The 16049-nt window shown below is 34.4% G+C and overlaps 1 protein-coding gene across 1 annotated transcript in view; it reads right to left on the bottom strand.

Moving 5' to 3' along the window:
• The window catches only part of SAMSN1 (SAM domain, SH3 domain and nuclear localization signals 1), a 173431-nt gene that overhangs the window by 85674 nt on the left and 71708 nt on the right, over positions 1-16049 (bottom strand). The window contains exon 7 of the mRNA XM_090287340.1: positions 6132-6481. Coding sequence (XP_090143466.1) covers positions 6132-6481 — 350 coding nt within the window. The remainder of the gene's footprint in view (positions 1-6131; positions 6482-16049) is intronic.

The raw sequence follows: 16049 nt of genomic DNA, 5'->3' as shown, positions 1-16049 counted from the left end.
CTGGGCCCAGTGTAGGTAAGTCAGTGTTGGTGCATAACTTGTTTTTTTCTGCACACATCCAGGCCTAGTAGAGGGAACCACAAGCTGTTGATCATTGACAGCTCCAAACAGGTTGCTCAGAGCCAGTCATAGGTAGCATCTGATGTAGGTTTGAACCAGAGTCTTTTCAAATCTACCTAATAGATAGAAACAAATGCAAAGAGGCAGCCAAAATGGGGAGGGGGGAGAAAACTGGCCCCAAATGAGAGAACAAGAAAATTCTCTGGAAGAAAAGCTAAATAAAATGGAAGCAAGAAAGTTTATATAAAGTTCAAAATAATGATTGTAAGTATGCTCAACAACATGAGAAAGACATAGAAACCATAAAAAAGGACCCTTCAGAAGTAAAATTTGCAATATCTGAAATAAATACTGCACTGGAAAGAATACGTTGTAGGTTAGGTAAAGCATAAGATCAAACCAGTGATTTGGAAGACAAGGTAAAAAACAAACAAACAACAAAAACACCCAATCAGAGCAGATAAAAATTAAAATTTGGATAGTTCAAGAAATGTTGGAATAACAGGAAGTGTAAGAACATCCGTATCATAGGGGTTAGCAGAGGAGAAAAAATAGAGTAAGGGATAGAAAACCTATTTGAAGAAATAATGGCCAAAAACTTCCTTAACCTGGTGAAGGAAAAAGACACAGAAGTCCAGGGGGCACAGAGAGTCCCAAACAAGGTAGACCCAAAGAGACCCACACCAAGACAACAGCATAATTAAAATGACAAAGCTTAAAGACAAGAAAATAATTTTAAAAGCTGAAAGAGAAAGACAGTTTGTTACCCACAAGGGAGCTCCCATAAGACTGTAATCTGATTTTTCAACAGAAGCATTGCAGATCAGAGGGATTGGCAAGAAGTATTCTAACTGATAAAAAGCAAGAACCTAATGCCAAGGCTATTTACTCAGCAAGGCTATCATTTAAAATTGAAAGAGAAATAAAGAGCTTCTCAGAGAAGTAAAAGCTAGAGGAGTTTGTTACCACAAAATCAGAATTACAACAAATATTAAAGTACTGGCTTTAAGATTAAGAAGAAGAAAAAAAAACCAGATAAATATAGTTCAGAAAAAATGACAATAAGTATGCATGTATCAATAATCACTTTAAATGTAAATAGATTAAATGCTCCAATTAAAGACATAGGGTAGCTCAGTGGATTAAAAAACAAACAAACAAACAAATGAACAAAAAACCTGTATATATGGTGCCTACAAGAAAACCACCACAGAATAAAAACCAGAGACTAAAAGTAAAGGCACGGAAAAGATATTTTAGTCAAATAAAAAAGGAATAACAAGCTGGGGCAGCAATATTTATATTTGAAAAAATAGACTTTAAAACCAAGGCTATAGTAAGAGACAAATAAGGAGGCTACATAATGATAAAGGAAACAATCCAACAAGAAGATGTAAACCTATTAAACATTTATGGACCCAACATAGAAACACCTAAATATGTAGATTTTTAACACTCTATTGATATCAATGAGTAGAACTTCCAGGCAGAAAATCAACAAGGAGATGGCAGCCTTAAATGACACACAAGATCAACTGGATTTAATTACTATCTTCAGAACATTTCACCCTAAAGCAGAAAAATATACATTCTTTTTAAGCCCACATGGAACACTTTCTAGGATAGTCCATGTGTTAGGACACAAAACAAGTCTCAATAAACTTAAAAGAATTGAAATTATATCAAGCATCTTCTCTGACCATAATGTTGTGAAACTAGAAATCAATCACAAGAAGAAAACTGAAAAATACATAAGGACTAGGAGGGTAAATAACATATTATTAAACAACGAATGGGTTAATGAATGATGAGATCAAGGAAGAAACAAAGGCAACCTTGAAGCAAATGAAAATGAGAATACAACAACCCAAAATCTGTGGGACACAGGGAAAGCTGTTCTTCGAGGGAAATTCATAGCATTGCAGGCCTATTTTAAGAAAAAGAAAAAGCTCAAAAAAAAAATCTAACTTTACACTTAAAGGAAATTGAAAAAGAAAAAGAAGCAAAGCCCAAAGTGAGTAGAATAAGGGAAATAATACAGACCAGGACAGAGAGTCTAAAAAAGCAACACAAAAGATCAATATATCCAAGAGCTGCTTCTTTGAGAAAATAAACAAGGTTGACAAACTTTTAACCAGGTTTATAAAATAAAAAAAAAGATAGAAGACCCAAATAAATAAAATCTGAGATGAAAGAGGAGAAGTAACAATTGACATTAAAAATATAAAAAGGATTGTAATTATATTATGAACAACTCTATGTCAAAAAATTGGACAACCTAGACAAAATGAATAAATTCCTAAAAACATGCTATCTTCCAAAACTAAATCAGGAAAAAATCAGAGAATCTGAATAGGCAGATTAAAATCAATGAAATTGAAGCTGTAATAAAAAAAACCTCCCAACAAACTAAAGCCCTGGATCAGATGCCTTCACAGATGAATTTCACCAAACATTCAAAGAAGAACTAACACTCTTCTTCTCAAACTATTCCAAAACATTCAAGAGGAGGGAAAACTCCCAAGATCATTTTATGAGACCAGCATTATTCTAATTTCAAAACCAGATAAAGACACTACAAAGAAAAAAAATTATAGGTTAATATCCCAGATGAACAGAGATGCTAAAATCCTCAACAAAATATCAAAAATGAATACAGCAATACATCAAAAAGATCAGACACCATGATCAAGTAGGATTTATTTTGGGAATGAAAGGTGGTTACAATATCTGCAAATCAATAAGCATAGTACACCACATAAACAAAATGAAGGACATAAACCACATGATCATATCAATAGAGGCAGGAAAAGCATTTGATTAAATTAATCACTGATTTATGATAAAAACTCTCAATAAAATGGGAATAGAGGGAACATACCTCAATGTAATAAAGGCCATATATGACATATCCACTGCCAACATTATACTTAGTGGGAAAAAACTACAAGTGTTCCCCTTATGATCAGAAATAAGACAGGGACGTCTGCTTCCACCACTCTTATTTAACGTAGTACTAGAAGTCTTAGCTATAACAAGCAGACAAGAAGAAAAAATAAAAGGTATCTAAATTAGAAAGAAAGACTAAATCTGTCATCATTTGCAGATTACATGATACTGTATATAGGGAACCCTAAAGATTCCACCAAGAAACTACTATAACTGATAAATAAGTTCATTAAGGTAGCAGAATACAAAATTAATATCCAGAAATCAGTTGTGTTTTTATACACCAATTATGAATGATTAGAAAGTGAAATTAAGAAAACAATCCCATTCACCGTTGTTTCAAAAAAATTTTTTTAGGAATAAATTTCACCAAGAATGTAAAAGACCTATGCTTGGAAATTATAAGATAGTGAAGAAAGAAACTGAAGAAGATACAAATAAGTGGAGCCTATACCATGTTCGTGAATAGGAAGAATTAATATTATTAAAATGTCCACACTACTCAAAGGAATCTATAGATTCAATGCAATTCTTGTCAAAATACCAGTGACTTATTCCACAGAACTATAACAAATATTCCAAAAATTTATAGGGAACCACAAAAGACCCTGAATTGCAACTGAGACCTTAAGAAAGAAAAACAAAGGAGGAATCATGCTATGCTACCTAATGTCAAACTATATATACTATACGGCCACAGTAATCAAAACAGCATGGTTCTGGCATAAAAACATGCATAAAATTCAATGAAACACAATAGAGTTCAGAAATAAACTCATGCCTTTATAATCAATTAATATTTGACAGATGAAGCAAGCAGATACAATGGGCTAAAGATAGTTTGTTTGTTTTTAATGGTGCTCGGAAAATCAGATATATATGTGCAAAAATATTTATATAACTACACTGCATTCTTACACCACACATGAGAATAAACTCAAAATTGGTTAAAGACTTAAATGTTATACTTGAAACCATAAAAATATTAGAAGAAAACATAAACAAATGAAGCTACATAAAACTAAAATATTTTTCATAGCAAAGGAAATCAGCAACAAAATTAAAAGACAACCCACTGAATAGGAGAATATATTCACTGGAACATGTGATAAGGGGTTAATGTCCAAAATTTATAAAGAACTTTTAAAATTTCAACACCAAAGTAAAAAACAATCCAATTTTAAAAATGGGTAAAGGAGGACCTGAATAGACACTTCTTCAAAGAGGACATACCAATGGCCAGTAGACATAGGAAAAGATGCTCAACATCACTAATCATCAGAGAAATACAAATTAAAACCATAGTAAGATATCAACTCACATCTTTCAGATGGCTATCAATCATATACTAATGAACAACAAGTACTGGTAAGGATCTGGAGAAAGGGGAACCTTAGTGTAGTGTTTGTGGAAATGCAGATTGGTGCAGCTACTATGGAAAACATTATGGAATTTCCTCAAAACGCTAAAAATAGAACTGCCTTATAACACAGAGATTCTGCTTCTGGAAAGTTATCTGAAGAAACCTGTAATACTAATTGGAAAAAATATATGCACCCTTCTGTTGATTGCAGCTTTATTTGCAACAGTCAAGAACTGGAAACAGCCCAAGTATCCATCAGTAGATGAGTGGATAAAACAACTATGAGACATTTACACAATGGAAAACTACTTAGCTGTAAAAAAAAAAAAGAAGAAGAAGAAGAAAAGTTTACCCTTTGCAATGGCCTGGATAGGCCTGGAGAACTTTATGCTAAGTAAAATAAGCTAGTCAGAGAAAGAGAAAGACAAGCCTCTCAGGATTTCACTGATGTAGAATTGTTACAGAAACAGGGGAGTCCAGAAACAAACCCCCGAGTTATTGGCTGGGAGATAGGCAGCAGGAAGCAGCTTTCAGGATGCCCTTGCATGCCTGGAGCTAGTGGCTGGATACATTGTTGCAAAGATCCGCTTTACTTCCAAGACTCAGGAAGATGGGAGGGATCTTGGACTGTGGGCTGGTACAGAAGAAGCAGAGAGAGCCTACGTAGGGTTCTGTGAAGGGTCAGAACTGTTTGCAACACCCACTGCGTGAGAGGAGGCAGGGGGAGAGAGGAGGCAGGGAGGAAGAGAGAAGGAGCTGCGGACATTTTTGGGGCTGGCTCTGGCTCTAGGAGGCTCTCTCTCTCAGGCTCTCTCTGGCCCTCACGCCCTCACTCTCTGGCTCTTGTGGGCTCCCTCCATCTTGCTTGGAGCAGGGGTCTCCAGGCAGCTTTAAGAAGAGGCTTTTGCCAGGCTGCTTGGAGAAGGAGAGGAGATCCATGTGGTTTGCAGGAAGAAGGCAGTTTACAAGGAGGCTGAGAATCCAGGCGGTCCTGCATTGAGAGCTGGAGGGCACCACAGCACAGAAGGGACCTCCCCAATCAGAACTGAGTGATTGGCAGCTACTGGTAAAGCTGAACTGTGCCTAGGAAGTAGGGAAACGGTGTTTCTGACTTTCCTAAGACTGGCCAGGTCTGGGAGGGGGAGGCAGGACTATGTGTAAATAAACAATTCTTTTTCTTTTCACCAAACTCTGGTATTCAGAGTTATGATTCTGGCGGCAGGCAATCGGACCCCTAACTAAACAGCCCGTGGGTTCTGTTTCAATCGGAGCAGCCCAGGGGTTCTGTTACAGAATCTAATGAACAAACTGAACTAACAAGCAAAATAGAGACAGACTCATAGATAGAGAGCAGGCTGACACTGGGGGTTGGGAGGGGAGGTGCGGGTAGTGGTTGTGGGACTGGAGGGATGGAGTAAAAAAAAAAAAAAACCCTGGACACTGACAACAGTGTGATCATTGTGAGTGAGTGGGTTGGGGGGGTGTAGGTGGAAGAGATTATAAGGAGGATACATTGTAATGAAAAAAGAATACAATAAAAATATTCAAAACATTAATAAAAGGGAAAAAAATAAATGTATACTACAGTAACATGATAGTAAAAGTCAAAAGAGCTGCATTACTACTTGAAAGATAACTTTAGCTCTGGTAACTTTCCTAACTGAAAAATTTGACTGATGAGCACTTTTGTTATCTGTTTCTTTCCTGCCAGTATAAATATCCAGATAAGATGACACATTTCTGTAGTTTAAAGACTTACCCACAAATGTGGGAGATCTACATCCGTACAAGAAGACTTGAGATGTGGGTGGTGAGTACAGCAAAAAGAGTCATCCCAGGGTCCTACTTGGGTAATTTCCAAATCAACACATGGCCAGAGAGTTTCTTCTGAGAAAGGTTTCCAATTGTACATCTGAACTTCACCTTCACTGTGAGGTAACATTTCTGCCAAGTTGCATCCAGTTGAAGTGTTGGATCTAACCAGTGATGCAGAAAGAGAATCCAGTCTGAGCTCTGTTTCTTCTTTCTTCCTTGTGCTAACATTATTAAGTTTCTTTTCTTGAGATTTGAATAATTCTATACAGGAAATCAAGGCTTCATCTTCATCTTCTGAGTGATAAAGAAAAATAAGTCGACAAGTCTGTGATAATTTTGTACATGTAGGAATTATGCATATTATGTTTCATTTTACATAATAGAAATGAATAAGCACCAGAGGATAAGCCATAAAGTCATTTAATTTAACAAAAAACTTTATAATAATATTTTTAAGAGTAAGTTTTTTATATATTAAATGATTTGTTTTGTAAAAAGAGATTTATTTACCTAAAATTTTTGAACCACATTTAATGATTAAAGTCAGTTTGATTAGAATGACTGAAAGCCACATGCAAATAGTATACTGAATGATAGTTGAGAAACAACAATTTCAAAAATCCCCCACATCTTCTAAGCATTCTATGGTGTGCTCCTATTCTTAAATATTTATAATTTTTTGGAGGCTGTGTGTGTAAGAGAGCAACATAAAGAAGCAAATGAAATCTTTGCCTTACTTTAAAGAATAAAATCTCAGTAGATATGGGTTGAAGTCCTATTGGTAATCTAAAATTTTCTATTTTAGTATCAATTTTCCAAGAGACTTATGCATGCAGTATATCTTATAGTGAAATATTTTGCAAAAGTAAGAGCAAGACTGAGAAAAGTAAAAGGTATTTCTTTAATACTATAAATTTGATTAGTGAGACCTACATATTTACATGTGGTGAAAGGTCTGATGAAAATTCTAGTAATACGTAAACCAGTTACAGAAAATAAAAATACATATTACCCGATAGTAAATCGCACCATGTCATCAACTATTTTTGTGTTCACATGTTTAACTGGTATAAACAAAAAATTATGATTAATATGGCCTTTTTAATAAATGAAAATTAAAGTTGCATGTCATGACATCTGGATTTGCTGCACTCACATCAAAACTAAAAAATACTATTTTCTATGGCCAAGGAATGGGAACAGAGGTCCCTACTGACGCTTATTGCCTTAATGACAATGGAAAAAGAATACAATAAAAAGGAGAGTGTAAACGTCACACCGTCCTTTTGCCTGATCCTGAAGGGATGGAGAAATGGGGAGGGCATAGGTATAAGGCAAAATTCAGGAATATGGGGAGGATATCTTTCCCATATAACTTGGCAATTAAAAATAAACTCAACATTTAATGATTACTTTAAGGCTTTATAAAAATGGCCTTTATTAACATATACTACACCAATTCTTCCCCAAAGTATTTTTAGCAGCTCATTGAATTCTTACTCACGGAGATTTATTAATGGGGGTTTCCTCTCATCCAGACTGGAGACTCTGGCTTTTTTGGTCCGAACCAATTTTTGGAATCTCTTTAATGTGCCCATTGATTCCACTGGGTCATCACTTGATTTTATGGCCTAGTACAAACACAGCTCAAGGTAAAGACAAAAAATTCTTCACAAAATATTAAATATAAAATGTATAGAGATCATAAATATGGGGAAATAAGTAATGTGCTTCTTAAACCTTTTCTCCTCAGACAATTTAAACAATACCTTGAAAGCACACCACATTTTTGCGTTCAAACTTGTAAAACATATTACAACTGGCCAGACATACTAAAGCAGGGTATTTTTTTAACCTTTTTTTTTTTTTTTTACTTCAAAGTGCAGCAAAATGGATTAAATCCTGGGCCATCTATAAATGATTTGCTCCTGCTCAATGTGAAAGAGTAAAAAAAACAAGGTCTTTTGTTTTTAAATATGCTTTTGTAAAGTAGTCTCTTGCTCTCCAGGAAATACACAGTGAGGACAACAAAATGCAGCCAAGGCTTCCTGTATTTTATAAATGTCACTGGTTTATTATGGCAAGAATATTGACAAGAGAATTAGCACTGCATTAATGATTCAAAGTTTCCTTGGAAGATTTAGAAATATTTCTCACTAGTGTAATGTTGACAAATTTGTATTTATAGTTCTTTTACTTATTATTTTTTATTTATTTTTAAATTCCTGTTGATTCTATTATAGTTATCCTAATTTTTCCCCTTTGCCCTTCTCTGCCCAGCCCACCCCCTGCTCCCAGAGTCAATCCCCACAGCATTGTCCATGTCCATACATGTTATTTAGCTAATCCCGTCCCCTTCTTCCCACCATTCCTCCCTCCCCTCTTTCCTTTGGCAGCTGTCAGTCTGTTCCATGTCTCCATTTCTTTGGTTCTGTTTTGCTCATTAGTTTATTTTTTTCATTAGATTATCCTTGTAAGTGAGATCATATGGTATTTATCTTTCACTGACTGGCTTATTTCACTTAGCATAATAGTCTCCAGTTCAAACCAAGCTGTCACAAAGGGTAGGAATCCCTTCTTCTTTCTATCTGCTGCATAGTATTCCATTGTGTAAATGTACCACAGTTTTTGAATCCATTCATCCACTGATGGGCCTTTAGGCTGTTTCTAACACTTGCCTATTGTATATAGCGCTGTTATGAACATAAGGGTGCATAAGTTCTTTTGAATTGATGTTTCGGGATTCTTAGTTATATTTCCAGCAATGGAATTGCTGGGTCAAAAGACAGTTTCATTTTTAATTTTTTGAGGAAATTTCACACTGTTTCTCAAAGTGGCTGCACCAGTCCACATTTCCACCTACACTGCACTAGGGTTCCCTTTTCTCTGCATCCTCGCCAGCACTTGTTTGTTGATTTATTGATGATGGCCATTATGATAGGTGTTAAGACAAAATCTCATTGTGCTTTTAATTTGCATCTCTCTGATGACTAGTGGTGTTGTATATTTGTTCAAATGTCTATGGCCCATCCGTGTGTCCTCCTTAGAGAAGTGTCTATTCAGGTCCTTTGCCCATTTTTTTTATTGGATTGTTTGTCTTCCTGTAGTTGAGTCATATGAGTTCTTTATATATTTAAACCTTGTCCGATGTATTGTTGGCAAATAGTTTCTGTCATACAGTCATTTCCCTTTTCATCTTGATGATGGTTTCTTTAGCTTTGCAGAAGCTTTTTAATTTGATATAGTCTCATTTTATTTTTTTCCTTTATTTTCCTTGCCCTAAGGAGATATATTGGCAAAAATATTGCTGCATGGGATATTTGAAACTTTACTGGTATTACTACTTATATTTAAGTCTTTTATCGATTTTGAGTTTATTCTGGTCTATGGTCTAGTTTCATTTTTTTTCATGTACTATTCCAGTTCTTCCAACACCATTTATTGAATAGGCTATTTTTACCTCACTGTTTGCTTGTTGTGCACCCTTTGTCAAATATTAATTGACCATAGATACATGGTCAATTCTAGGCTCTCTATTCTGTTCCATTGATCTATATGTCTGTTCTTATGCCAGTATCAGACTGTTCTGATTACAGTGGCCTTGTAGCATAGTTTGGTATCAGGTAGCATTATTCCTCCAACTTTGTTGTTCTTTCTCAAGATTGCTGAGGCTATTTTGGGTCATTTTTGGTTCTATATGAATTTTTGAACTCTTTGTTCTAGATCTGTAAAATAGGTGTTTTAATAGGAATTGTGTTGAATCTATAGATTGCTTTGGGCAGTATGGACATTTCAATGGTGTTAGTTCTTCCAATCTATGAACACAGTTTATGCTTCCATTTATTTGTATCTTTCTCAGTTTCTTTCTTCAGTGTTATGTAGTTTTCTGAGTACAGGTCTTTTACGTCCTTGGTTAAATTTATTCCTAGGTACTTTATTTTTGTTGTTGTTGTTGCTATACTAAATGTGTTTCTTTCTTAGTTTTTCTTTTTGATGGTTTATTTGTTAGGGTATAAAAATGCTATCAATTTCTGAATATTGACTACTTATTATTTTTAAAGATTTCTTACTCTTAAGGATTTTAAAATATTTTTTAAAATTTATACTTATGTGCTAAATTTTATACCAATTGTTAAATATACTTGTATTCTGTTGTATTAACTTTATGTGAAGTAGCACTTAGAGGAATACTTCTTTTTCATTCAGAAACCTCTGGACTCAGCTTTATTTCTCCCCCTGTTTCTGCCTCATTCTTTCCACTGAACAGCAATAAATGACATCTAAATAGATACAGCTATTTTCAAAAGGCAAATGATATGTTTCCTCATTTGTATTTGAATGAGGCATATTTATAATAATGCTTTCCAAGTTTGAGAGAAACTATAAACCCAAAAAATGTTTGAAAGGAAAAAAAATCTCAGGCATGTGAACATTTCCAATAATTATTTTCAGTTTTTATTCTTGGTCTTTAAGAAAAACTTTGGAGGTTCCCTAGACAGGTAGCTCAATTGGTTAGATTGTCGTCCCTCTACACCAAGGTTGCAGGTCTGATCTCCAGTCAGGGCACATATGAGACTAACCAATGAATGCATAAATAAATTGAACAACAAATATCAATGCCTCTTCCTCTCTCTCTCTCTCTCTCTCTCTCTCTAATACATTTTTAAAAAAGAAAGACTTTGAGGGAGGTTTAAGAAGGAGATGGATTAGGCAGATGTTACACTCACATCTTCCCAGGACCAAAATGGAATTACAACTAAAATATAGAGCAATCAACCTGAATAACCAACTGAAGACTAGCTGAACAGAAGTCTTATAATCAAGGATTTACAGAAAAGCCACATGAAGACTTGTAGGAAGAACAGAGATGTGAAAAAAGCTGGCCCTGCTTCCATGGGTGGCAGCTGAGATTCTGGAGTGATATCTAGGCTCTGGGGTGTTCATCCTAAGAAGCTTAGGTCTTAACCCCAAGTCAGGCTACCCAGTTTAAAGCCTCTGATCCTTGAAGAAGTTCCCACATAATATTTGGTTATGAAAATCAGCAGAAACTCTGTCTGCAATGAGGGATGGGAGTCTATTAGAGGCACAGGCACCCTCACAAAAGGCCAATGCACACAATATGCCTCAATAAATTTAAGATTGAAATCGTGTGAAACATCTTTTCTGACTATAATGATACAAAACTAGAAATTGATCACATGAAAAAAACTGAAAAATACACAAGGACATGAAAGCTAAATAACATTAAACAATAAATGGGTTTAAAATATATATGAAGGGAGATACCATGAAACAAATGAAAATGAGAACACAACAAACCAAATTGTATGGGACACAGCAAAAGCAGCCCTATGAGGGGAATTCATAGCATTATAGGCCTACCTCAAGAAACAAGAAAAATCCTAAATAAACAATATAAATTTACACCTTAAGGAACTAGGAAAAGAACAACACACAAAGCCAAAAGTGAGTATAACAAAAGTGAGTATAACATCAGAGTAGAAATAAATGAAATAAAGTAAAAAAATAATACAAAGATCAATGTAACCAAAAGATGGTTCTTTGACAAGTTAAACAAAATTAACAAACTTTTAACCAGCATCATCAAGAAAAAAAGAGAGGGGACCCAAATAAATAAAAACAGAAGTGAAAGAGTAGAAATGACAACTGACTCCACAGAAACACAAAAAATTGTAAGAAAACATTTTGAACAACTCTTTGCCAACAAATTGAACAACCTGGACAAAATGGATAAATTTCTAGAGACATACTATCTTCCAAAACTAAATTTGGAAGAATCAGGGGATCTGAATAGACAGAGTACAACCAGTGAAATTGAAGCAGTAATAAAAAAAAACTACCAATATACAAAAGTCCTGGACTGGATGGCTTCACAGGTAAATTTTACAAACATTAAAATAAGAACTAACACCCATCCTTCTCAAACTATTCCAAAAAAATTAAAAGAGTTAAGACTCCCAAGCTCATTTTTTGAGGCCAGCATAACCTTAATTCCAAAACCAGATAAAGACACTACAAAGAAAAAAAATTATATGTCAATAGCCCAGATGAACATAAATGTCAAATCCTCAACAAAATATTAGGCAGAAATACTTTAAATACATTAAAAAAATGATAAACTGTGATCAAGCAGGTTTTTTTCCAGGAATGCAAGGTTGGTACAGTATGTACAAAACAATTAATATGATATACCACAAAAACAAAATGAAGAATACAAGCCACATGATCATATCAATAGATGCAGTAAAAGCATTTGATAAAATCCAGCACTCATGTATAATAAAAACTCTCAGTAAAGTGGGAATAGAGGGATCATACCTCCACATAATAAAAGCCTTTTATGACAAACTCACTGCAAACATCATACTCAATGGGAACAAAACAGAGATGTCCACTTTCACCACTCATATTCAACATAGTACTAGAAGTTTTAGCCACAGCAATTGACAAGAAGAAAAAAATAAAAGGCATCAAAATTGGAAAGGAAGAAGTAAAAGTCTCATTTGCTGATGACATAATACTATATATAGAGAAACCTAAAGATTATACCAAAAAGTACTATAACTGATCAATGAATTCAGTAAAGTAGCAGGATACAAAATTAATGTCCAGAAATCTAATAATGAACTAGTAGAAATAAAAATTAAGAAAAACTTACCATTGCATCAAAAAATATAATACCTTGGAATTAATTTAAGCAAGGATTTAAAAGACCTGTACTCAGAAAATTATAAGACACAGAAGAAAGAAATTGAAAATAATATAATTAAGTGGAAGTACATACTGTGTTTATGGATAGAAAGAACTTACATCATCAAAATGTCCATACTACCCAAAGCAATCTATAGATTCAAGACAATTCCTATTAAGTAACTAATGGTATATTTCACAGAACTAGAACAAATACTCCAAAAATTTATATGTAACTCCAAAAGACCCCAAATAGCTATAGCAATCTTGAGAAAGAGGAACAAAGTTGGAGGAATTATGCTACCCGGTGTCAAACTATACTCCAAGGCCATAGTAATTGAAACAGCATGGTACTGGCAAAAACAAACATATAGGGCAATGGAATAAAATGAAAAGTCCAGAAATAAAGCCATGCCTTTATGGTCAATTTATATTCAAGAAAACTGATAAGAACATACAATAGGATAAAGATAGTCTATTCAATAAATGATGTTGAAAAAACTGGACAGATACATGCAAATAAGAAGAAGGAGGAGGAGGAGAAGAAATTAGACTACTTTCTTATACCATACACAGGAAGAAACTCACTTTGAGTTTATTCTTAAAGACTTTAATGTAAGACTCTAAACCATAAAAAATCATAGAAGAAATAAATCACAGGCAGTAAAATCTCAGACACTTATTATAGCAATATTTTTTTCTGATATGCCTCTTCAGGCAAGGGAAACAAAAGTAAAATTAAACAAATGGGACTACACTAAACAAAAAAGTTTTGACATATCAAAAAAAAAATCAACAAAATAAAAAGACAACCCACAGAATGGGAGAACATATTCACAGATACATCTGACTAGGGTTTAATATACAAAAATTATAAAGGACTTACAAAAAAATTCAACACCAAAAAAAAATTTACAAATATCCAATTAAAAACTGAGCAAAGGACCTAAGTAAATACCTCTCCAAAGAGGTCATACAAACAAAAAATAGGTATATGAAAAGATGGTGAACGTCACTAGTCATCAGAGATACAAATTAAAACCACAACGTGGTGCAAATTAACACAATCTATAAGAATGGCTATCATCAATAAATTGACAAGCGGAACCTTTGCGCACTATTGGTGGGAATGCAGATTGGTGCAGCCACTGTGGAAAACAGTATGAAGTTTTCTTAAAAAGTTAAAAATAGGACTGCCTTATGACCCAGAGATTGCATTTTTGGAAATATATTCAACGAAACCTGAAACACTGATTCAAAAGCTGTATGCACCCCTATATTCATTGCAGTATTATTTACAATAGCCAAGATTTGAAAGCAGCCCAAGTGCCCATAAGAAGACAAGTGGATTAAAAAAGCAGTGGTATTTTTACACAATGGAGTACTACTTGGCCATAAAAAAAAAAGAGGGAAATCGTACCTTTTGCAACAACATTGATAGACCTGGGGAATATTATGCTAAGTGAAATAAGCCAGTCTGAGGAAGACAATACCATATAATTTTACTTACATGTGAAACTAATGAACTAAATAAACAGAGAAAAAGAATCATAGATATAGCTGTTGGGAGGCCAGGGGGACTTGGGTGTGCTGGGTGAAAAAGGGAAGGGATTAAATGAAAAAACTCATAGACACAGACAACTGTATGGTGATGAGGAAAGGGAAGGGGGGTGGAGGAAGATGGGAGAGGGCAAGAGGGGGGCTATATGGTGATAGAAGGAGACGAGTTTGGATGGTGAATACACAACAATATATAGATGACGTATTAGACTTGTACACTAGAAACCTATGCAATTTTATTAACCAATGTCACCTCAATGAATTTAATAAAAATTTTTAAAATGAATAAAATTAAGTTTTAAAAAAGGGGAGATAAGACTTTGAGGAACCAGTATCAACTTGATGTTCTATCTCTTTATAATATTGTAGAACATGGTAGAAAATGTTAATTTTTGTCAGAGCAAGCCATACCCGTTTGCTTAAATAAGTGAGAAAATATGGAAATTATTTTAATCTTTCTTGGAGGACTGTTAGAAGGTAGTCTTAGTAATGCAAAATTTTCCTTCCTTTTCCAAAGGTCACGCTTGGTTCAACACAATTTGTATTGCTGTTTATTTTTGTATTATTTTCTCCAGTATTCCTTTTCAGTGCTTTTGAGTTACTTGGTTTTACTCACTCCTTGCAACTCAGGAAGAACCATTTTCTAATCTCTAGTGCCTTCCAGAAATAATAAGCTGACACTGCACAATCATTGAGCACAGTATTTTTTCTTTGTTCTGCCTGTTTTCTAATGGCAAACTCCTCCTGTTACAGCCAAAGCTTAATTGCTTCATTGAAACACTGGCACCAAATATAGCCTTCTCTTTCTTCCTTTTTTTGTGAAAGAGAGTCTCACTTAATTTGAGGTAAGGGGTTATATTCCAGGTAACTGAACTTCATATTAACAATTTGCCCCTAGGAGAAATAAAAGCATTTTTATACTGTCTAAATTCAGATGAGTGAGAGTTCATGTCCCAGAGATGTTAAAATTAATTGATCCTTTATTATTTGTTCAAACTCTCTAAGCTTTTTTAAAATCACAGTATAAACTTTTTTATCTTTATTCACTCTCATCTTTGAGTTAATAGAGATTGGTCTAATGTATCTTATTAATTTTTGAATCCATATGCCTAACAGAGCTATTTTCAATCTTTTTCATCTCATGACACACATAAACTAATTACTAAAATTCCATAGCACACCAAAAGTATATTATATTTTTTGATTATCTGATAAAAATATAGATATAATTTTGATTCATTCACACTGGATGGCTATTGTGATGGCTATTTTTTTTTTTTTTTTAATTTGACGATCTAAGGGAAAAGAGGTCAGTGCCCCTGACTAAATAGTCAGGTATTTCATGTTTTAAAAATTCTTGCAGCAAGATCCTTCCCCAGGTGGGAAGGCCACCCTCCCCTCCACACCCCCCACTCTTATTAGGGATTTCTGGACCCAAGGGTAGGTAAGACAATGACCATGTTCAGCTTGAAGCAGCTAGAGGAGCATGAGACCTTTGCCCATTGTCCTTTATAAGATTATAAAGGGTCTTAAGTATGGGGGGGTTGTTACAGAGCAGGGGTCCCCCTTCAAAAAAATAATAAAAATAAAA

Source organism: Furipterus horrens, unplaced genomic scaffold (genome assembly GCF_987537825.1).
Source record: "Furipterus horrens unplaced genomic scaffold, mFurHor1.1.pri manual_scaffold_1, whole genome shotgun sequence".
In the NCBI taxonomy this organism is placed as follows: Eukaryota; Metazoa; Chordata; class Mammalia; order Chiroptera; family Furipteridae; genus Furipterus; species Furipterus horrens.
The sequence above is the reverse complement of the archived record's forward strand: the minus strand, read 5'-3'. Positions and strand labels throughout refer to the sequence as shown.